Source organism: Anser cygnoides, chromosome 4 (genome assembly GCF_040182565.1).
Source record: "Anser cygnoides isolate HZ-2024a breed goose chromosome 4, Taihu_goose_T2T_genome, whole genome shotgun sequence".
In the NCBI taxonomy this organism is placed as follows: domain Eukaryota; kingdom Metazoa; phylum Chordata; class Aves; order Anseriformes; family Anatidae; genus Anser; species Anser cygnoides.
The window spans coordinates 27,071,645-27,095,470 of NC_089876.1; the positions used below are offsets into that span (position 1 = coordinate 27,071,645).

A 23,826-nucleotide genomic window follows, 5' to 3' on the forward strand; every position below is an offset into this window, starting at 1 on the left:
TTAATCACAGCTTGCAATCAGTGCAGGATTTACATACATTGGTATTCTATATTTATGGCCTTTTTTCAGTCAGTATTAGTGTCCTGATCATAACTCCACATTTAATTTTAAATTGTGATTTCAGTTATATTTGTCTTGATTAAGTTATACTGTATTTGGATTGCATTGCATCTCATTTTCTGTAGTGCTGCCAGATACTTGATTATTGGATGCTTCTCAAGGATATGATTTAAATTTAAGTTTGTTTGGGTGTACAGTATGTATTCCACCACTATCAATATACACTGTTATCCATTAAAAGTATGTAACATTGATGTGTTTCTCATATTTATTTTGCTGCACAGTGCCCTCATGCACAAACTCATCTAGAGTTCTAATCTTTGACATTGAATTGAGCTAGAACAGCTATGGATTCATAGAATATCCTTCCATTTACTATTTTCTGCTAAGAATTACATTCATAGTGTTAATTTTTTGCTGTTAAGACTTTTGGGATGTGTTTTGATATTCACTACTTAAACATATAAAACAGTAACAGAACTTAGACTGAGACAATCTTGGGAAGAGGGAAAACATTTTAGATCATACTGCTGAACACTGCAAGTTAAAAGATTCCTACTATTTTCCTCTTAAAACATGCATGCCTGCAGTCTGTTAAACACCAAAGTGTGTGCCAGTATAGCAGACATTTATACTGGTCTTTTATTCTACTGGAGTCTGTAAATTAGCAAATAAGCAGGGTGAGACCAGCGTGTCCCTCAGGAAGTTAGATTATAGCAAAGCAACATATTTCACATGTTCTGCTGTGCTGAACTAGTAAACCACACAGTGAAAATTACCAACAAGTGGAAATTACCTAGCCATTTTAATGCATCTCTACTGGTTTCAGAGAGATGCAGAGGTTTATCAGGAAAGAAAATATCCATTATTGCCCTTACATCATCTATACACATTACACAATGAAACTATTCAAATATATAGTGAACAAAATAATAGAAATAAAAAGGGAATTAGCATTGTATGACAGATCTCCACTATATTATTTACTGAAACTACAAATTGCTTTTTTTAACTTCAAGTACAAGAGGAATGAGTAGTCCATTCATTTTCTCTCATACAAGAAATTTATATTACCTAGGTGAAGAGTGAAGCTTGGTGCCAATGTTTATTTATGAGCCTGATTAAATTCAGATTAAGAAATAAATTTGTCAGTTAGAGGAAAATATGTTAGTTTCTCTTATTCACGTTTTCACAGAATCTTTCTCTTACCTGAGACTAACATGTAAGCATGTGTCTTAACCTATTACACCTCATTAAAATGCCTCACACAAGCCAAGCTAATGAGAAATGTCTCCTGTTTCTATCAGTATTATGTTATGGAAATTAGCTCAGCAACCCATCCACTTGAAGTCTACCAATTTTTAACTTTAAAATGAATTCAACAGTGAAAACAAGAAAAAACTTGTTTATTGAGATATTTCTAAATATGCTGAGCATCTTTAGAAAGAGGGGAGACAAAGTTTTGTTTTTTCCGACTGTTTTATTTCACTTTGGAGCTACAGGAAGGCTTCTTAACTTCCACTGCCCTACATGGAGCCATTTCAACCCCCCAAATTAACTCCTAGTTTAGTCCATACTTGACAGTCAGTTTTGGTGCAAAATTGACCTGAGCTCATAATCCTGTAGGTTTTGAATGAAGCTCAGCTGAAGTTTGGGAAGCTTTTCTTAATCTTCCAAAGCTGACAAAGGGTAATGTAAGATAGTGTTTCCAACTGGGTTACAGGGTAGCATATGGAAGTTACTCCATGTAATCCAACCAGAAAAGTAATTACACACTCCAAAGGACCCCATCTAGGTGATGCCTCCTGTCACTCATCACATCCTACATCTGAAAACAATTTAGCTAAAATCAAAATGTGTTTATCGATAATGCGTATGTGTACCCATATGACAGCTTGTGTTCTTGCTCTAAGTTTTAAACCCAAAAATGGAGATGCCAGAGGCATCCTGAAGTCCAGCAGGCATTCTCCTCTCACAGTTCATGTTACTGATACACAGATTGACTTACATACTACAGTATACATCCATACACACTTGCTCACACCTTTTCAGTTTCATTAAAAAAAAAAAAAAAAGAAATCTGCACAATTACTAAGTAAACAAAAAAATCATCTAATTTTAACACATCAGGCTTCATCGCATACAAAAAAAAATCACTATACATCAAAACAATGTTATCACTAGTGCTTAGACATTTACCACTAGGAAGAAGACTATACCATAGATAAATAGAGCAGCATTTCACAGAATCACAGAATGGTTTGGCTTGGAAGGGACTTTAAAGACCACCTCGTTCCGCCCTCCCTGCCATGGGCAAGGACACCTCCTACTAGGTCAGGTTGTCCTAGATCAGCTCCATCCAACCCGGACTTTTTGAGGAAATCATGGACAGCTCAATTATAGATACTGAAATATCATACATTTTCAGGAAAATTCTAGCTTTTTTTTCTTTTGTTATAATAAGTACAGTTATGCAGAAACATTCAATGTGTTTCTAAAAACTGATTTTTTAAAGCTAAATTATTCAAATGAACAGTTATCTGCAGAAGCAGATTCATTTCTTTCTTTCTTTTTATTTTTGCATTGGGCTCTTCTTTTTAAATTCAGGATTAGAAATCCCTAAATGCAAACATTAAACATAGTCTGATTTATTTTCACATCTAGACAGATGCTTGAGATCTTAGGAAGTTGTCATATAAACTTAAAAAATTCTGCAGCCAACCACCACTATAGATATGGAAGATTCAGATATTATTCATATACCCTAGAGCTTGAAACTACAGAATCCTGAACAAATTGTACAGGCTAGAAAGTGGTTAGTCATTAAATTCTCACCTCACATACACTACTGTAAAATATAACAAATTGTGGTAATAGAAAAAATCCCAAGGTGAAGCTAGCCATATGTTTTGCTGGTATTTCATTCCTCACTGATCAAATAGGAGAAAGGTAAGACTACATTCCATACAAATATATATATATTGCACTATTATAGTTCAGATATATTTTTTTCATCGAAATAACCATTACATAAAATTACGTTACCACTAACTTTAAACTTTTCTTTTTAAAATAAAAACTCACAATGAATAAGATTCTCACAAACACAATATACAACTTATTTTCTTCATTAAAATATTGAAGAGTAACTCTCTTGGGTTCTAGAGAATGGAAAGAAAATACAACTCTTTCTGAGTTAAGAAACATTGAAATTCCTTTAAGATAAAGCTCAGGTTTGCTCTTCCCACTAGCACTTGTTGGTATGCCACATATTTCTATAGTACAACACAGCTGTGGGTCACAGGCTTATTGTCTCTCCTGCAGTGTCACCAACAGTAGTATTCTGTGTAAAGCACAGCTGGATGAAATAAAATTTCTGAGACAGACTGTGATGCTAAAAATAGCAATTTATTTTCTACCACTAGCCATAGCCAAGAGACTTTTTTTTTTTTCCTGATCACATCCTTAAGATATCTTGTAGCCTATCTTGGCTATTTTTCTCTCTGATTGATTTTTGAGACCCATCACACACAGAAAATCCTCAATTTTTAGCCTTTTTCTCCAGGGTGACATGACAGTTTTACAAAAGCAGCTTTTAGACATGGTGAAAATATAAAGGAAAGCAGGAAGGGAAAAAAAGATAATTATGTGTAATTGGAATTTGTATTCCATCTGCACTGCAGACTGCATTGTCTCTGCTGAATTAGACAGAAGACGGAGGGTACCAAGCAAAGGGCTGAGCATTGAAAATTTAACTTGTATCAGACATTTATGAAAACTTTTCTATGTAAAATTGGTTGAAATAGGGCAGGATAGAAAAAAGATATAACATATGAAAACTGCACGAGAATATTAATTTTTTTTTTCTCATTCAGCTCACATCTGGTCTCTGTGTATCTCTAAAATGAAGGAAAGGCAAGGATTTAACTTCTCTTTAAGTGCTTGCTTCTAACCCAAAGCTATCCAAATTGTACATCACATTCTCAAAAATTTGCTTCCTCTGGGTTCATGTTTCTCCATGCTTTTTCCACCATTTAAATTACAAATCACATATTCAGCAGAGTGCAGTGCACAACTCAGCACATTACTCCTGTCACATAAACCTGTCAGTGCAACAGCCCCTTCAGCAACAGCTGGCAGGGCAGCATCAGCACATGCACTGTGCCTTCCTTCCTTACACTTAAATTTCAGGAAGAAACACAAAAGGCGACAAAAGGGTTTATGTTGTTCTTTTTTATTATCATTATTGCTGCTGTTATTGTTTTTAAACCATGCTGTTGTAGAAGTGGCAATGGATACAGTTATCCTTTCCCTCAGCAACCTTTGAAATAAAAAGTGAAATTGGGTGGTGACTTAAATTCGTACCACACTTGGCTAATGATTGGTAACTCATCAGCAGCTGAGAAGCCAAATAGTCCGCCCATCCAGATATTTCTGAAGCAGTGACAGTTACCCATGACAAAGGTTTTGACCTCTTTGATTCTCCAGCTGGAAGGTGGCTGTAGAGGCAAGGGTAGGTTGAAGCCTTTCCGCCTCAAGTTTCTACACATTGATCCAAGCATACATGGTCAGAGTCCAGCCAGAGACTCCTTCACAGATTAAATTAATCTGAGGCAAAGTTAGAAATAAACAGTTGCTCTGTCCCCAGGGAACTTTGTAGTTCTGTGCTTAATCAGTGTGCTGTGAAAAGGAAAAGTAGCTGTCCTGACCTCCTCCTACCTGCTCCTAGTTATGTGGTCAAGACTTACACCTTCTGCATACCACCTCTTGGCTCTGCCATGGGTAACTATCCACCTTGCAGGCCTGAAAAGGGCACATCTAGGAGATGCTTGAAAATTGATGCTCAGAACTGATGTAAATTACATAATGTATAAGTCTGCTGATCACCAAGTCATGGAATGTCCTCTACACAAGGAAACTACTGCAGGCCCAGGGCAAGCACTATTTTTATTAATATTAACTTATTTTATTAGTGATCAGCCTGTAGTTTATAGCTCTGCTAGATGCAACATTCCAGGCAGAAAGTCTTTTTGAAAGGTAACAACAGTGCTTTGATTTTCATGGTAGCAGCACATTCTTAAGAAGCCAGTGAAGATGAAGAGAAGAAATCACAGACAGCTTTTATGCTATTTCTTCCAAAATTACAGTACAGGCTAGGGTTTGTAAGGATGACAGAGGTGAGGCCTTCTCTCACATAAAAGAAAATCTTACCCAACATCTATAAAGTTACTGCTCTTTTATTGCTAAATGCGTGACAAAGTGACCTGCCACTTGAAAAAGGGGGTGGGAGAGAAGATAAGGAAGATAAAACCAGCAGTCCACATAGTGCTGTTCCAGACATTGTTTAAGAACTCCATCAGACATAAAGTATGTGGGCTTTTCCACATCAAAAAATTGAGTACCTTTAAAATGACTAAATGCACAAAGTGAAAGACTTGAGGGAGTAAGTCAGACCAGAAGTCTTTTACAACAGTTTCTTTCCTGACCATGTGCAAAGCTGAAGGACTTCATAAATGGTACTTCCCCTAAGCTACAGTGTAATAGTCAGGCAATGTTCATTTTCTATGCAGTAATGTTTGATTGCCAAGGCCAGAAAGCATCACATTCTCTGGGCTCAGGTGAGATGTGCCCAGCTACCAAAGGTCATTACACCTGGAAACTGCAGCACTCTCAGCGTGAGAAATTGTTCATTATACTTTCTACAGTCATTTTGGCTCTTTCTCAGACGCACTAGGGACTGCTGGCTTTCTGGATTGTGGGGGGAATCTTTCAGGATGAAGACAGCAAATATCAAAAGGTGTTTTCAATTGTGTTCAAGGCTATTTGACTGAGGTCAACAAAACCCTGTTTTTTTCATGTTAAAGAAAACCTATCAAAAGATGGCAAGCATGGTCTGTAGACCGGAGACCCTGTAGCCTATAGACTGAAGACCCAAACATACCATGCATTCCCTCTGGCACAAGAGGTTTTTTAAGCCCGTGGCCAGGAGTGTTGGGGTGGGTGTTCACTGCCACTGGGGAGTAGTGTGAAGTTCAACATCAACACAAAGAAGCCAAGACTTGTGGTCATGGTTATTGACGACATTGCAATGAACCTTAAACTTCCTAGTGCTTTTCTGGTATTCAGCTACTGAGCAGAAAGTTATTTAAAACTAAATTTATGTTAAGTTATTCAGTATGCAAAATACAAAAAGCCTTTCTCATTTATTCTGTAGGATTACACCCTTACCATGTACTTCCAGCAGTCCTGGAGGGATAAAAGGCTTTCTTATTCTGGAATACCTCTGAACCTAACACTGGACAACAGAGTGGCTGACCAGCTCTGGGTGCCTGACACATATTTCTTAAATGACAAGAAGTCATTTGTCCATGGGGTGACAGTGAAAAACCGAATGATTCGGCTCCATCCAGATGGGACAGTCCTTTACGGTCTACGGTATGTTGTGATTTTTTGGTTTTGGTTTTGCTTGTTGTTTGTTTGCTTGTTTTAGATCAGACATATGGCTAGTGGTTGGTAAGTGCAGGTGTTACCAATGCTCTCCTTTTTCTTGGTTTCTCACTGCGGCTTTAAAAGTCAGCAAATATACTATATACAGCATAAAAATACATCCAACTATTTTCCACAAGGCATCAAAATTACTTTTATTAGCTATAACTAAGGAAAGTAGTGTCTCTTTCAGCTCTTCTGAGCATGTTAGTACTGTTCTTACCTGATAATCAGCCATAACTTAGACAAACCCTTCCTTCTGAAATCTTTCAGGCAGTTCTTTAGAATGATATAAAATATAAAATTTGAGAGTCATCTGAAGAAATGCATCCAACATTTGGTAGGGAATAAAAAGAGTGAATTTTTAAATTTACATGAACTATTTAAGGATTACTGATGCTTGTGAATATAGATTTTCTTTAATCTGCCTTGGTTTATCATTGTCTCTTCACACCACCACTGCTACTTTATACAGTACCACCTATATTCACCCCTGTAGATAAAATATATACTAAGATCTGAACAGACATGATCTAATGATAATGTTCAAAATGTATAATTAAAACCAAACCAAGCTGTATCTTATGCTGCAGAGCTTGAGTAGGCTTTGCATAATTTTTAAAGTTAAGGTAGCTTTGCTGAGGGGTGGGTGGAAGGGGAAAACACATTGCTTGCTTGAAAAAACCTTTGATCACTGTTATCATTCAACACTGAAAATGCCTGGAGAGCATAAAGCCAAAACCATACTTCAGTTAATAAGGAAAAAAAATCACATAAAGCGTAAAACCTAGATGAAAATACCTTAAAATAATTCATAAAATAGGAGGCAAAAACGGGAGGGGGGCGGAGCAGGGGAGGAACTGCTGTTGCAATTCAAAATGAAAGTAATATTTTGGGAAAGATAACTTAGAGTTTACTGAAAATAAAAGTTTAAAGGGACGTGCTACCCTATAAAAGCACGACCTTCTATAAATATATCATTACCCATGCACTCAGAGAGAACTTTCCAACCCATCAACTCAAGCGTCACAAGAAACAAACAAAATATCATTTAAAAATTATTACTTTGGTTTATCATAATTTTTCTTTTGAACTCATTAGATTCAAAGGTCATGCATCACTTGCCACCAAGGCACTTTGATACAGCCAGATCTGTTCTGTTACAGAAAAATTGCTGCTTCGATTGTGAAAAGGAAAACAAGGAACCCATGAGGAAATATCTGATAGACTACAGACTGTCATAATGACCTGCTAAACAGAGCATGTAAAAAACACATCTTTCCCATTGCCTTCAGACTTCCTACCGTTCTTTTCAATCAAACTGAAAATCTATTTAGCAAAACCGTTATCATTAAAGGACTTCTTGGCCTGAGAATTTTTCAAAATACTTTTTGTTTGTTTGTTTGTTTAAGGCCAGGAAATAGGTTTCTTTCATTCCAGGGTGTGCATAGTGGCAAAAGTGTGTATTAGAGCTAAGTAGTCCCTCACAAGCAGTTGTGTACAATGTAAACTACACCTAGCAGTATGTGTTGTGCACATATTTCCATATATATGCTGCACATCTGATATCAATAACTGTCTTCTGCAGAAGACAGCAAAAGAAGCTGTAGCATCTGGTGAATCTGCTGCAAGTCCTCTTACAGGCCTCATCCACAAAGCATGAGCCTGGACAAGAAGCTGTGACACTGCTGAGCATAACAGTTCGTGCTCTTAGTCTCAGAGGTGCTCAGGCAAACCTCCAGTGCAACAGAAAAGATGGTATCCTTCACATAATGAGGCTCCTGGTTGGTGTGATTAAACAACCATTCGTATTGGGATGGTTAAGCATGAGCTCTGCAACTGATGCAGCTCTGCAGCTTAATACCCCATTCAATACCTCACTTATCTCAGTAGGGATAAAAAAAAAAAAAAAAAAAAAAAAAAACACCTCACTGACATCAAGGGCAATCTATATTCCACATACATTCCAGCACTGGGCAATTCTCTTCTACTCCCTCATCCCTGCCTTGTGCCATTAACATAAATGGCACAAGGGCAACCTAGGCCTCTCCTGGGCTTCTGCTTTTTCTCTCCTCACCTCAGAGAAGACAGCAAGGGCTCAGGAGAGCCAGGCATTGCCAGACGTGTCCCTGTCTCCACCAGCAGCCTCTTCACCTCTTTCTGCACACAGTTGGTGATGTTCAGCTGTTGGGTCTTATTTGCAGCTCAAGCTGCTGTGCCATAATTTCTCCAAGAACAAAACAGCTGTTTAGATGCATCTGGTGAGCAGTATTTGATCTGCAGTCTGCCAGTGAAAACACATGTAATGTCCCAATCCCACACGAACGATCTAATCGAAGACAAAGAGCAGAAGGAAGAATTAAGTTAAGAGACATTGAAGTGGGTTTCATACCACAGATGGCAATTACTGCGCTGAACATTTTGTGTCTATTAGAGGTCACTTTCCTTATGGTAATAAACATGCCTCTGTCAGCCTACAGATTACCCTTAGTTCATACAAGCAACAATTTCTTCATATACAAGATGACACACATGCCTCATAAGAGAGAAGACGTTGCAGAAAGTGTTCTGAGGTGAAATTAAACATCGCCTGTTCGAAAATTCAGCACAGCTCCAGTCTTAGCCTCGTGGGCAGAGAAGAAACTTTGCAGAGTCTTAGTTTGCACAGAGCTTCTACACAGTAGAGAGTGCAAAGAGCGTATCACCAAACCTCGTATCACCAAAGCCACGACCTGTGAGTTTCACTTCAGTTACTGACAATGGAGCATGGGCCTGGCATGGCTGGAACAAGGCAGACAGCACCACTTACGCTGCAGACTGGGATCTGAGCTCCCAGCAAATCACCAGTCCTCTCAGACAGGGCCTAAAACCATCCCTCATGGATGATTTAAATGCTTGCTCTCCCCCATGGCTCCTATTCCCCATGTACATGTTCTGTTTTTCAGTCCAGAGTTAAATGCTTCTTTTCAGGTTCAGATATGAAATTTTACTGGCTTCCTTAAACAGGAACTGGAACAATCACAACAGCTCTAAACAACCTGCTCTGCTTGCATCCACGTGCCCAGCAGTTTGGCAGTGATGCAATGTTCAGTCCCAACACAGCTGAGGAAAAATAAAGCAAGGTTAATCGTTTGGCTTTACAGATGAATAAACAAAGGAAATACATACTGAATACACTGGGCTGGTTTTATCTCATATAGCAAAATATTATCACTTTCATATGTCTCCATTATAGTACAAATTCTATGAGGAAACAAACAGCCCCTTTAGCTATTTTTTTCCAGTAACTTTCAGCTGCTATATCACAACAGATTGAAGAATGGTGCATGCATATCAACTTGCACAGACACTGAATACTCCTAAGCCTTCTGCCCCCTAAAACTGTGAATTACTGTTATGTGTCCTATTGCAAATTCTACTTGTGTTTATTATTCATGGTAGTGAATAATGTGCAGCATTACTTACCAAATAACTTTTTCATCCTATTGCCCAAGCAAGTAAACACACATAAACATATCTAACTCTATGTTAATATTTCCACTGAATTCCATTTCAAATATGCCAGGGAAGTTGAGTGCAGCTGTTAAGCATTATGTAGCTGATGTGTGTGACTTCAGGTTCTATCAAATACTCCTTCCAGCAGCTATTATTATTTCCTATGATGTATTGGCATAGAGAAGCTACCTGCTTCCTAAGGCAAATTCCCTTTGAGCCAACATGCAAATCTGCAGCATGGGGAGGGTTCTGTCTGAGACAGCTCTAGGCTGGTCCAGCACAGCCTGTAAAATAGGGGATTCTTCTCCCACTTCCTCCACTCCCCCACCCCTCCATTTTTAATAAGCTATCAGACCACATTAGCTGAAGCCTTTTTGGTGCTAGCAGTCCCTCTCACTACTTTTACTGCCCTTTCAGCTAAGATTACCTAGAAATCTCTCCCAAAGCTTTAGCTTCTCAAACAAGCATGTGATGCGGGTTTTTCTTTTGCTTGCCCTTTCTCTCCTTCTTTTGAGTATGATGCTAGAGATATAGCCTATCTTTAAAAGGAATTATTATTAATTTGTTGTACTGAACTCCAAACTCAAATTCTTATGTCATGATGTTATGAATGGAAGCTCTGATTTAAATCATCCTTTCCTAGTATTATTCGGCTATCTCTTAATTCTTCTCCACATTTCACTAGAAGAACAATGACATCTTATTTCTTCTGAGACATCTGTTCTGTTATCATGACATTGCCTCAAAATAAATGACAGCAGAATTTCATCTGGTGTGTTGAAAGCAACAATGGGCTGCATACCCTTCAAAAAATATTAGCTAAGAGGAGCAACATGCCTTCAATGATACCTTTACACAGATCTCCCTCCCTTCTGATGTTCAAACACAAACCCATCTGTCATCATTAAGAGTAGATCTTCATTCATTTCAAGGCAGAGGTACTGAGCATGCTTTGACAAGTAAAAGAAAGACTGGCTTACAGCACTGACAAATTTTGGTTTAGTGAGACCATGTTTTCATACTGCTGCAGCAACACTAGGCACCAGTTCCTGCAAAGGGGAAGGTGGATCTTTGCCTTCAAGGTAAGGACTTATTTCACCCTTTCTTACATGCAGAAGTTCTGCTATAACATAAATACTGTGGGACAGTCATTCATCTCCAACCAATTCACAAATGTGAATCAACACATGAAACATGGGATTTACTAGCCATTTACCCATGCAATATCCATGGAAGTCAATCTAACGAATCCTAAGGGTGGAATACAAGAAAAGCTGTATTTAAATGCAGAACACTGTTTTAAATTACAATCTTAGATTGTAAATTTGATTATAAACTTTCCTTCAGGACACTCTATTATGGCAATACATCTGAGAGTGTTACTAAAGAAATTTGCTAGCCAAATCTTTTAGTACAGTGAAATTTCACTGTTTTGTGTATTGTTTTTATGTTGTCATGATCTGGGGCTATGCAGTTCTGGTTTTCCTCCAAACACTCTCCTGGATTTGATTAAAGAGTCAGTTATCAGGTCCTTTTCAGGACTTGCCAACTTGCCATCATGGCAATAGACAGCCTGCTCATGCTGGTAATCAATCTATTGTCATCACCTGTGTTTCTGAACAGCTCCAGCCAAAAAAAAAAAAAAATGCACTCATTCAGAATGATACAAAGCAACGTAATCTAAAAAGCTACTTTTCATCTCACTCTACAGAAAACACAGAACAACTTACAAAGCATCTTTTTATCAAGAGATAGAATGGCTTTGGAAAAAATATGAGGTGCCTTTTGTTTCCATGTATCAATACCACAAGATTTAGCAGTAGGTATATTTAAAAAAAAAAAATACTGGAGTAAAGAATTTGGGACTTTCTTTATATTTTTGAAACCACAAGATTTTCAAAATTTTTACAAAAATAAATCAGCCAAACATTTGTCATTTCTTCTACCTCCAAAAATCATTGCTGGTTTCCCTTTCAAATTCTGAGTGTCAGCTTTCAGGATTCACAGGTAAATGACTATACTCCTACATTTACAGCTATTAGGAGAAGGTAAGTGTGCATTGCAGATGCCAGTTCAGGCTGCTGCAGGTCACACTAGACTCCCTTTACAGGAGTAAAGACGCCTGATGGGCAACCAGCACAGCTCATAATCACAGGAGATGCTAGCACAAGTGCACTGCTACGAGCATTTGTTGGCCTCAGAAGGAAAAAGGAGCCAAGGCTCGACACCACAACCACACTCCGCTGTCCTGGGGAAACCATACTCATGTCTGTATTCACAGAGGAAGCAGTCCTAAAGCAGAGAAAGATGCCTGACTAGTGGTAGAAAAATGCTATTTTTTCAGTTTGGGGCCTTTCACTCTTTTCTTCTAGCCCTTTCAAAAGGGTTGAGTCATGTGTTTGAAGGAACAAAGAGAATCTTCCCACACCAGTCATGGAGCTGTGCAGCTAAGGAAGGGAATTGCTGCATAGATCTAATATAGATTTAGTGTAATTAATTATATTCAGACACACACGCAAAAAAAAGAAATAGCAAGGATCTGCAACCTGGCTACTCCTAAGCTCACGACAAACAACCACTGCATTACTCTAGTCCAAATAAAAAGTACTTTTTGATTTTTTAATGGTTGTCTCTTCCCCAGACAGAGCATCCCCTGCATTGTTTAACCTGTCGGCCACGGGCAATGCTGCAGTAGCAGCACAAATCTCTAAGTCTCCACTGTGTGTATTGCATTTCAGAAACATTATTCAGATCCAGACAGACTTTCCTCCAGCTTAGATGTTGAAACCTGCATTTACGCTGCCCGTCAGCTCAGCTGCACCCTCCTGTCCTGGCACGAGTGCTTGTCCCCAAACCTGGCTCCTCCTGCTCTTGCAGGACTCTTCCCTGACCAAATCATTGCTTCTTACTACTCTACTTACTGTAAAAAGATTGGAAACAACATAGTGCTACTGGATGATAGGGATGATAAATCTGTGGGTGAGCAGCACATTTAGTCCATTCGTCACATGAAGCTCAATTCAGCCCGGCTTTATTTCTCTGGTATTTAGCTGGGCACAGGAGGGAAAATCTCCATAACACATTGCTCCATACCTGTCCCAGAAGGCCCTTCCCCACCCTGCAGCTGTTGGATTTGTAACCTTTATGCTATGTCTATAGATGGACTAACACCTATGAAATGCTATATGTACAAGGAAATGCAATCTCACTCCTGCTTTATTCACACATTTGTTATACATACTGTGGCTTGTCAATCAACACAGGTTTTTATAATTTAATATCATTTGATGAAGAATACCCATGACTGAGATCTCAGTAGTAATTTATAGCACATGGCCATAACTGAAGAAATTTAAGACAAAAGCAAGTGCACTCTTAAAACCACAATGGTGTTTTGAAAACGGTATTTTTGGTTTATACCTAGAAGCAGTTACAGGTTTTCTGTTTTACCTGCAGTAGTAAAGGTCTATATAAATCACACCCCATAAGTTTTATTTAGTGTCAAGCACAAAATGGAGCCTGATAAAATGAAGTAGTAAATTGCTAGTTAATACATAGGACAAATGGAAATGGAAGACTGAAACCTATAAGCTATTTTAAAAACCTACAAGAAATGGGAAAAAACCCTAGCGCCTTCTCAGGTGTAATTCAGAGAAAGCCTTGCTGTCTTCCATTAGCACAAATGTCCTCACAAACAACACAGGACAAGCCACCTCCACCCCAAAAAGAAGTGCTCCCCTTGCCACTGAGGGCACACGCATTGAATTCCCCCAGCTGGGTCTCCCCCCCATAGCCTTTATATACATACAGAGAAAGCGCAGCTCTGTGTGGAGCAGCTCTTAATGAACTCGGACTAAATTAGGAAGTAATACCCAATAATTGATTTCATAGAATCATAGAGCTTTTGGAGAATTTAACCTCCCATTTCAGCCAACTAATTCTTATTCTATTTATACTTTTTTTTGTTTGCTTGTTTGTTTTTTAATGTAAAAATAAATGAGGAAAATTGGTGAAACACTTCAGGTGGAATGAGTCCTATAGAGAGTATTTAAAGAAAAAAAAAAGTATTAGATATGGACTCAGCTGTAAATATGCAACCAGTAATTAAGTACATAAGCATTCTGGTGGACCCACAACAGGCTTCATGGGCTTGAATTTAAATACAAGCTTTAGATGCTGTAGTTGATCACAGCTTTCAAGCACAGCACTCCGCAGAACTGAATCACAGGAATTTTGTAGAGCAAAGCCCAGTAGGCCTTATTCAAAGACCTCTTAATTCAAGCATATTCTGGATCAAACTCAGATTATTGAAAATATTTGTCACCTATTTAATTATCTTAATATTGTTAAGATAATATTTAACTACATTAATACCATCCAAAGAATTAAAAAATAATAATAATCGGACAATACAAGAAGAGTAACAAATGTTTAATTTTAAAGCTGAAGGACAATGTAAAGTATATATTACATATTTTCAATGCAATATATCATCTCTTGCTTTCTTGGTATGAATTGGGTTTGGATTATTTTCTTCTCTCCTCTCTAATGAACTGTGTTCTGTTTATTAATTTGAACAAGACCTCCCTTCTCTCCTGTCAGAAGGGGAAACATCTTCTAATGCTTTGGAGTTATTACTCTGCCACTGTCAACACAATCTCCATCAAAATTCCATTTCTTAATATAATGGCCTTTAATATATAAATATATATTTAAAAAAAAGAAAAACTCCATTCAAATCATAGCTCACCCCTGCTGTGTAAAAATAATGCCTCAAACATGCTGAGATACAGAAATTATGTAAAAATAAATGTTGTGGCAGAGATTAAGACCAAAGTACCTTTGATGAAGAAGAATTTCAAATAAATTTATAAACACTCTAAGAATCCCTTCTATAGCACAAGCATAGGCAGTTTTTAAGGAGTATTTCATTCTTTACTTGTTTTTGCAGGGTGAGAGGCAGGGGAGATCATGAAAAATAATATCCACAAGGAACCTTCATATATTTACCATCACAGCTTTCTCCTTTCACAAACCATAAAAGTTCTTGCCTGATAACCTGTTAGTTGTACAGATAACACAAAACTGGCCAACCGAGAAGAAAACCTTTCGTCATGAGAAAGACATTTACTAAAAGCAAATCCATTTCCCTCTAACAATAATGAAATAAATTATAAATAAATAAATAAATAAAGTTGTACTTTGCTGCAGATTTCCAGTTTGCATACTATTAATTTCTAGCACATTGAGAAGAACAATTATCACTGAGGGAGAAAATTACAAGTTCTTAGCTGCTTAAAACCCAGCCTCACTCTCATTGGATTTATATTGATGTTGATCAGTGACATCAGTAATGAAACAGTGCAACCAAAATCAGAGAGGCTGGAAGACAGGAGGGAAATCCCTACCTTTTATATACAATAGAAGTACTAGGTGGGTAAATAAAAGCCATAGGGAGGCAGTGAATATTTACCAGAGAGACTTACCCTACACTGATGAACACACCTAGATGCACAAAAGGGAGAATTAAGGCACTCTAAGAGTAAAGAAATGTCCTGACATAAACCATCCAAAAGCTGCTGAAATGCTGCTTGGGTGCTGGGACAACTTTGGTAAAGGCACACAAGGTAAAAATGGAGAATGAATAAAACCTGCCAGTTTGTGGGGGCTGCTGTTTGTCAGAGACATCTCCTTTGCTAACAAGGCTCAGAGCAGCTCCATGCTGCACAAGACAGAAGATTGGCTTGGACCCTCTCAGGTGTTCAGGGATATCAGCATCAACAGCAACCCTGCCTTGAGTAATTCACTAAGGCAATCACAAACAGTGTTTTCAGTAATCTCAGCACAGATTAAGTGTTTTCTGAGAATAATGCTAAGATGTAAGCAACCGTGTGTATTAAAAGAAATGCTTTAAAGGTATTTTCTTCTTAACCCTCACTCCTCTACAAATCCCACTTAAAAGAAAAATTTAATTCTTCTCAAATATTGTTGACCTAATTTAGAAGTAGTGGCAAGAACAATTTACAGTCTAGAAAACAACTTTGTTTTCTACTGTTTTATATATATACACTTACATATATAAAGCACCTATCACCATGTTGATAAACACTCTTTGGAACCTCTCTGATGGCAGGGGCAAGAACTGGAGCTGGTCTGTTAGTACCTCATCACTTCTATTTCCAACCAATTAAAAACAAAAAAACAAGTAATAATAATAATAATAAAAAGCCACAGAATTTTGTTGCCAGCCTGGCTGGTGTTTAATATTGCTACTCCATCAGGGTAGGAGGGAGACTTATTGTGAATGGCAACAGTTTGCACTGTGAGTCCTTGAGGATAATAAAATATAAAACGGCAGATGAATTACTCTATAAAATACAAGAGTGCATTTCTCTATTTAGCACATTTGCTTTAGTAGCAACATTTGTGATCTCATAACTGCCAGGCCAAAACACCCTCATGTAATTTTCTAATAAAAAAAATAAAAAGAAGAGAGACAAAATGTGTGGAAACTAGAGGGTATAATTTATAAAGCCATTAACAAGGTGACATTACTAAGTAATGTAATGGCATTGATAATACAATCCCACCTTAAAACACAGGTCTGATGAGTTTTTCTTAGACTGAGAAACCAAGCCCTACAGACACGAGAATGTAGATACTACACATACATACTTAGGATGACATATTTTTTGGGATTATGAATGCAACCAAACATCATCTTTCAGGGAAGAATCTAGAAACATCAGAATCATTGGAGCTACCAGGAGCCTAAATCAAGAGTCAAAAGCACAGACAAATATAAAACAACTTAAAACTCACTCAGCAGTTGAACCTATGGTAAAGAGGTTTACTTAGGAGCAATCTACACAGCAATAACCACTTGGGACTCCAAGCTAACTGCAAACTATTTCTTGACCTCTGGGTAAATCATCATGGGGGAGTGGCTTTGTGGTACCAAGTATATTAAAAGCCTTTAGTATACATTACTACATTCAAATATATTTAATCAGGGGACCAGATCCTCTGCAAAACACAAGTCCATTCAAGATTTTGGGTGTGAGGAGGTTTTTTTTGCTTGTTTAGTTTTGTTTTTATAGAGAGCCCTAATTATTTGTATTTAGTTTTGCAAAATTGTGTATTTTGCACAGATGAGGTGTCCAATTTTTCATGTTCATGAAAAAATACCAAGGACCAGTTTTCCAAAAACGCATGAGCAGAAATAGGCTTAGCCCAACCAGATAGTGATACAGAGTATTTGTATCTTCCAAAAAGATACATATACTCTTTTACATGACCATCATTTTCATAAATCACACAGAAAAGTTTACAGTCTCTGAAGATAAGTTACTTGCAAAGGGTAAGCTGACATCTCCCATGCATCATGGCACAGACAGAAGAAATTGGTGAGTTTCAGAGCCCTTGGCACTTCTCAGGCCTGCCACTTTACCTATCTGATGATCTGATGCATGCTGTTGATGTCCCTTTCAGCACAGCCTCTCTAAAACAACCTCTGAGGGTATGGCAGGAGTTGGCAAATGAGGCATTTTTCGTAATCGTTAGGTAGACAGATTTGTAAACTATGTAAGACAGGGTGATCAAGTGGTTTTATTGGGAGCATAAATCATGAGATCCATGTTCTGCTTCCAGCCCCATTAGTAACATATTTGTGTAAATGAAAAGCAAGTCTCCTGTGGAAATCTGTAATTTTGGGATTTTATTAGGTGGTGTGGGGTGTTTTAAATTTGTCCTCAGGTTTTGATGATAAATTTTTCTACAGAAGAAAGACCATCCCTCTGTTTGTTTGTTGTTGTTGTTTTGTTGTTGTTGTTGTTGTTGTTGTTGTTTTTAGTAGAATGGGAGCTAATCTTTGTGAGTTTTTTAAAGGCCTAATAGTTCTTCAAGCAAATGCATCTATATGTCCCCCATGCTGTGATAATTAGCTTTAGTATGTTCTCACTGGTGATCAAGGGACAGAAAGAAACTCTTTACATGGATCTATTTTATTGGTAAGAATTTAATTAAAATAATATCTTCACCTATTTTCCATAATTTTCTTTCATCAGAAAACATCTTTGGAACATACCTTCAGAGTCCAACTAAAAATAAATAAATAAATATCTCAATTGCTATTCTGTAGCTAACAAACTACCTACAAGAGATATTTCAGTACCTTAAAAAATATTTCTGAATAAATACTTTTGAAAATTTTCTAGTCGGACTTTTGGCAAATGGGGCGAGAAATAAATTGTCAGACTATTTCCTAAGAATTATTTCATTGACCTCAGTTAGTACCATTTGAAATACTGTTAACTACTGGCCAACTTACACTACAAACTCTCCAAATATTGAGTCTCTCACTGAAAGAAATAAATGAAACAGTTATAAAATAGTTACAAAAAATAGCTGTAAAAAAAAAAAAAAAAAAGCTCTAAAATTAGCCTTTTTTAATAGGAGGGAGTGGGATTCAAGGATGGTGGATCATAGTTTTTTTATTTTTTAAATTATTTCTTCACTTGAGAGTGCTAACTCTATTCTTAGTACAATTAATCCTGCTTCTTCTTTATACAGAGTACACGTTTAATCCATTTGCAGAAAATTACTAAAATACAATCAAATTCCAAGATCTCTCGGAGATGTTAGGTGGTGTTAAACCTAAATTGGCACAAGACATCCATCAACCAGATTTTCAAAAGGGCTGAGGAAAAATTGTAGTTTTTCACTGTCTGCCTTTGAATCCAAGGAACAGCAAGTTCCACTGAAACACTGCATGATGAGCCAAAGGATTTTAGCAACCAAAACATTTCCTAAGTAAAATGCTTTTAAAAATATTAATGCTAAGTGATAATTTAACTCAGATTCTAGGAAGTTTAAAAATACACAGCTATCATCCAAATGTGGGCAACTTGTATGCATTAATGCCTCCTAAAGATTTCTCAGTGTTACCTGGGAGCCCCCTGCTGGGACTCTGCAGTTAGAAAACGAGCAAAGTTTTGTTTTGAAGGTGTGTCACAGATGTTTTGGTAATATTTAATTACTCTACATATGGTATATTATCATCCTTGGAGTCACTGAATGCTTAATTTCTCACAAGCAAATCACTAAATAGGAGAAAAATAAATAATTTTGTCCTGCATAGAAAATGTATTTTCTCAGTATTAGTTAAATAATTCAAATGTTTAAAAATAGTCCTAATTCTAGGAAAGGCGTGAAGATTCAGATGGATGGCCTGTGTGCTGAATATAAAGGATACAAACCTGCAGATGGTCTGTGGCTGTCACTATAGATGCCATAAACAGAACCATGTTTATTCAGTTTCATTAACAAAAATAAAAAATAAAAATTAGAAAAAAAATCTCTAAATAAAAACCTGAACCCAAAAAAAAAAAAAAAAAAGGAAAAACACTACAAGAACATTTTTAGGACTGCATAAGAAGAAAATGCCATAATATATCTTCATCTGTTTTGGAGGAGTAGTCTTTTTATCACACCATCTGATTTAACTACAAACACAAAACAGCTAAGTTTTCAGGGAAGTTTTCAGGTATGCAAACTCCTTTTTATGGACAAACAGAAGCAACAGGGCTAAGTACAGAAAATTGCTCTGAACTGACAGATTCACCAGTATTTTCTTTCCAAGCAAAACTCGTATAAAAGATTTCAACCCATAGTGCAGCCACTATCTCCTTGGTTCCAACAAGTACTGCTGGGCAGAGCACAGTGAATTTAAACTATGTGGGATTATAAACACCAGATTTTCCAGAAGTGTTTTACACTACAGCATTTCACTCTTCTCCTTATGAGCCGTACAGTCTCAAAGCTTAGTTTCTGGACTCATCTTTGAGGATCTTTTGTAGGTCTCCCTGTAAGCTGAAGATTGAGATCTCAGTTGTGGAGTGGTTGTTTCATTAGAAGTGTTTTTTTAACGGCAATGGGAATTTCTGTCTTTTATGAGCAATGAGCTGATGGCTGTTTGATATGTATATGAGCTTTCATTCACCAGTGATCTTTTATCCCATTTCTAATTCCTTTTTCCATTATTTTTCAATGACGAAATGTCAGGTTTATTTTTAAGATGTCATGAAAATATCAAAGCACATTCTTGAAATAATTCAAAGGCCTGCATGCACACAAGATTATAAGTAAAGCTGCCTGAACACAGCATAACACTGTCCATGAATTTCCACTTACATGGGGAATAACTCTATCTTCTGCCATATTCAGTCACCTGTATAAATCTTTTTTATCAGTATAAGTATTATTTGCCAAATTGAACAGCTACTAGCATGCTTAAAGAGACAGCTCTGGCCATGGCAAAAGGAGTTAAATGACAATAGAAAAAAACTTACCATAGTTATTCCCACCATTGCCGAGCAAACACTCGTTTTAATGCAATAAGTAAAAAATTAGATGTAAGTATTCCTCCCTCCAAAGGAGTCTTAAATTATACCCAGGAAGAATGTGTTAAACTAGTAGAATATTCAATATATAAAGTTTCAAATACAACATTTCCAAACCAGTTTTCAGATCCTCTTCTGGAAGGGTTCCCAGCTTCTTCCTTCAATACAAAAATAAGGTGTCCATTCAACCATTCTGTGAAACCACTGGGTAATGGGTTTAGAATTTGAGCACAGTGTAATAACTCCTTATAATGAACCATTTGCAGCCCATAAGAGAAGGCAAGAAGCAGCAAGAAACATTGAGCCTGTTCAACCAGAGAACTCATGATCTCTCAGATGATTCTGAAACAGGCGAAAAAAGAAGGGTGAGCTAAAGTGGGAGGAAAATTGTTCTCTATCAGTTACATATTCCATTTGCATCTTAGTCTTCTGGATGTATGAGAGGAATTTGTTTGCTTATTTCTGGCTTATACAAGGCATACAGCTCTTTGAGAAAACACAGTTCATGATACCACTGAGCAGCCATCAGAACTGTAGATTATTAGAGCACCTTTTCTTTAAGCTTAACTGAACACTGACTCTTAGCAATAACAGGTGATTCAGCTACTAAACAGAATGAGAATAATAGCAAAAGAATTATACAGGATGGAAAGCGGAAGGCTGAGAGTTTCAAAGCAATACGGCTTGGCATAATGTCTTTCATATTTTCCTACATTTTTATTAGTTATCTTTATGAAAGAAGGCCCATGTGATTTATTATGTCTTCCCTCATTAAAACATTTCGGAGAAGAACTGCTGAACCATGAAATTCAGAAGAAAATACAATACAGTAGGTGAGCAGCAGTGTCTCACTTTGTATTTCTCTCTTGTCCCAGAAGAACAAACAAGTGAAATCATCCAAATGCCTCTTGGGGCTTCAAGCAGCCAGGCAACACAGCCAGGTTATGACAAAACAACACAAATGGAGAGTTAAACATCACAAACCACCTGATTTTATCTGAAAATTCTGTTTAATGAGACAGATAACTTGAGTGGAAAATAATAATCTATTTGTACAAGCTTCAACCTTAAGTCGGTATTTTTACATTATGATAAAGAGCATCTTCATCATCTAAGCATTATCATCTGTCACAAACACAGAAGAAACAATCATGCATGCTATTTCCATCACATTTAGTTGGGTAGTTTTTGAAAGAGAAGTTTTACTGTACTTATTTGTTATATCATCGTCTTTATTGTTGGAATAACAAATAACCTATTGGAGGTAGAGGTCAATTTGGGCAAAGAAAAGGATCATAAAAGCCACAGCTGAATACTTGGGGGGGGGGGGGGGAGGGCGGCGGGGGGAAGAGAGATTTTTGCTTATTCTGTCTTCATGAGCAGCGTTATATGACTGTAGGTACAATATCTTTTCATAGAGTCTATCATAGTGTGCTCTTAAAGCTAAATATGAAAGAAACAAGCACAACAATAGATTTTGGCTGTGAAGAACTATATGTCAACTATTTGTAGAAAAAAAAATTCAGATGTGTAGCAAGGAAAGAATGAAAACCTAAGGAGTCTAAGCCTGCAGTATATTAAACTTAAGTTGAAGCAGGAGAAAAAAAGTTACAGGAAGGCCTGATACAGGTCAACAGCAGAGCCTGAGCCAGGAAACTCTCATGAACATCATCTGTCTTGATGTAAACAATTGTACTCATTCAGCTCCTGGCTTCATTTCGTGAAATGTGCTCATTTTGTTTCTTTCATCAAGGCTGTGACTCTCTGCCAGAAGAGCCAATAGCTAATACATACTCATATTCCTATAACATCCAGCTGGCACTATTGAAGTGCCAGTCTTTTAAAATGTTGTGTTTAAAAGTGTCTATACTGCATAGTGAAGCATGGAGTGGACAACCTGAACTTTAAGTACTCAGTGGAACCTCTTACTCTCCTACTTTAGCAAGTCCCATATTGCCATCTGTTAGGAAAAGGTTCTCTTTCAAAACAAGGAGAAATCACAATAGATAACTTGGATGACCAGGCAGTCTCAATATGAAACTACTAAAAGCAATGCGCATAGTTTGGAATAGGAAAAAAACAATACATTCACATAAAATAAGATTGTCCTAGATACCTTGGGGGGAACATTTATATGAGTATATTATCTATAAGACATAACACATTTGTTTATGTTATGAGTTATGTTTTTAGCTCCTGAAACAAAAGCGTTTATAATATGCCTGTGTTCTCTGTTTATGAGGGATATTTGGTTTCCAGAGCAGCAGTGATAGATTACGTGCTTTCAAGATGCTGCACAACTATTTGTCACTCTTCCGGATCCCTGTTGCAAGCAGCATTCAGTGAATATAAGAAACAGATTTTTTTTTATTATTATTATAACTGAAGTCTAAAAACAAATAAAACAGGACAAAGCTTCAACATTGAAGCAAGTCACTCTTCTACCCCAGTTCTGCAATAAAATATAAAGTTAAAAAATATATATATTTGTAAAATTGTAAAATAACTACCACTACTAAAGGACAAAAACAATAAAAACACCCCCACACACACACACAACACATTCAAATACATAATATCCACCCCTACCAATTAAAAGTTATCAGTATATTTACCCTGAAAAACCTCCTAACTGAAAACAATATCTCACTGGCACAAATCTGATTTTTTCAGCAATGTGAAAACTCAAGGGAAATTTGCGTATGACTCATCGGTGTTGGCAGTCAGGAGAAGCTAATGCTATAAGGAGGAGCTACACACTGTCTGGGGCTTGTTAACCTGCTCCATTTTACGGAAGTCCATCCAAAGAACTGGGTGAAAAGGACTAGCTCAAATAAAGCATGCACACAGAGGAGCTGCTCACATAAGTACACATATATTCTTCTAATCTACATTGGGCTTATTAAGATGGGCTCTCCTAGTCCACTCCAAGTTACCCATCACTATCTCTCTGCTAGAGATTACAGCTCTCTCATAGATGCTAACTGAGGTTGCTTTGGTGAACACTTCTTAACCTATTTCAGACACCATGAGCTAGTTACTGTCTTACCCAATTTAACTACAAGTCAGCAAAAAGAGATTCACAGAGGCTATTCAAGGTGTTTTCAATTTAGTAGCTCTGCTAGTAGATCAGAATGGATTTTAATTTCCGGGGAAGGGAGCTAAAAGTAATTAGAAAATATTAATCTCTTCATCTAATACTGCTGCAGCCAGGAAAGGACACATCTGCTTAAGAATGATAGAGAAGTTTTTTTCACCTAGCAAAAGAGATACCAATAGGAGGTATGCTTATTGTCCAGAAAGGGGGGAAACACACCGTAGGGAGAAGTGCTGTGTAAGCCAAAGGACAATACTATCCCAAAGACAAATGTGTAGAGAGCAGCCA

General features: G+C 37.2%; 1 protein-coding gene across 4 annotated transcripts in view; it reads left to right on the top strand.

Annotated features, from left to right (window-relative positions):
* Window positions 1–23,826, top strand: part of GABRB1 (gamma-aminobutyric acid type A receptor subunit beta1) — a 126,560-nt gene that overhangs the window by 57,940 nt on the left and 44,794 nt on the right. For all 4 annotated transcript variants that reach the window (XR_007166594.2, XR_007166595.2, XM_048072898.2 and 1 more), the window contains exon 4: window positions 6,275–6,495. Coding sequence is in view for 2 of the 4 variants with exons in the window: in XM_048072898.2 (XP_047928855.1) it covers window positions 6,275–6,495 (221 nt within the window). In the remaining 2 variants the exon portion in view is untranslated. The remainder of the gene's footprint in view (window positions 1–6,274; window positions 6,496–23,826) is intronic.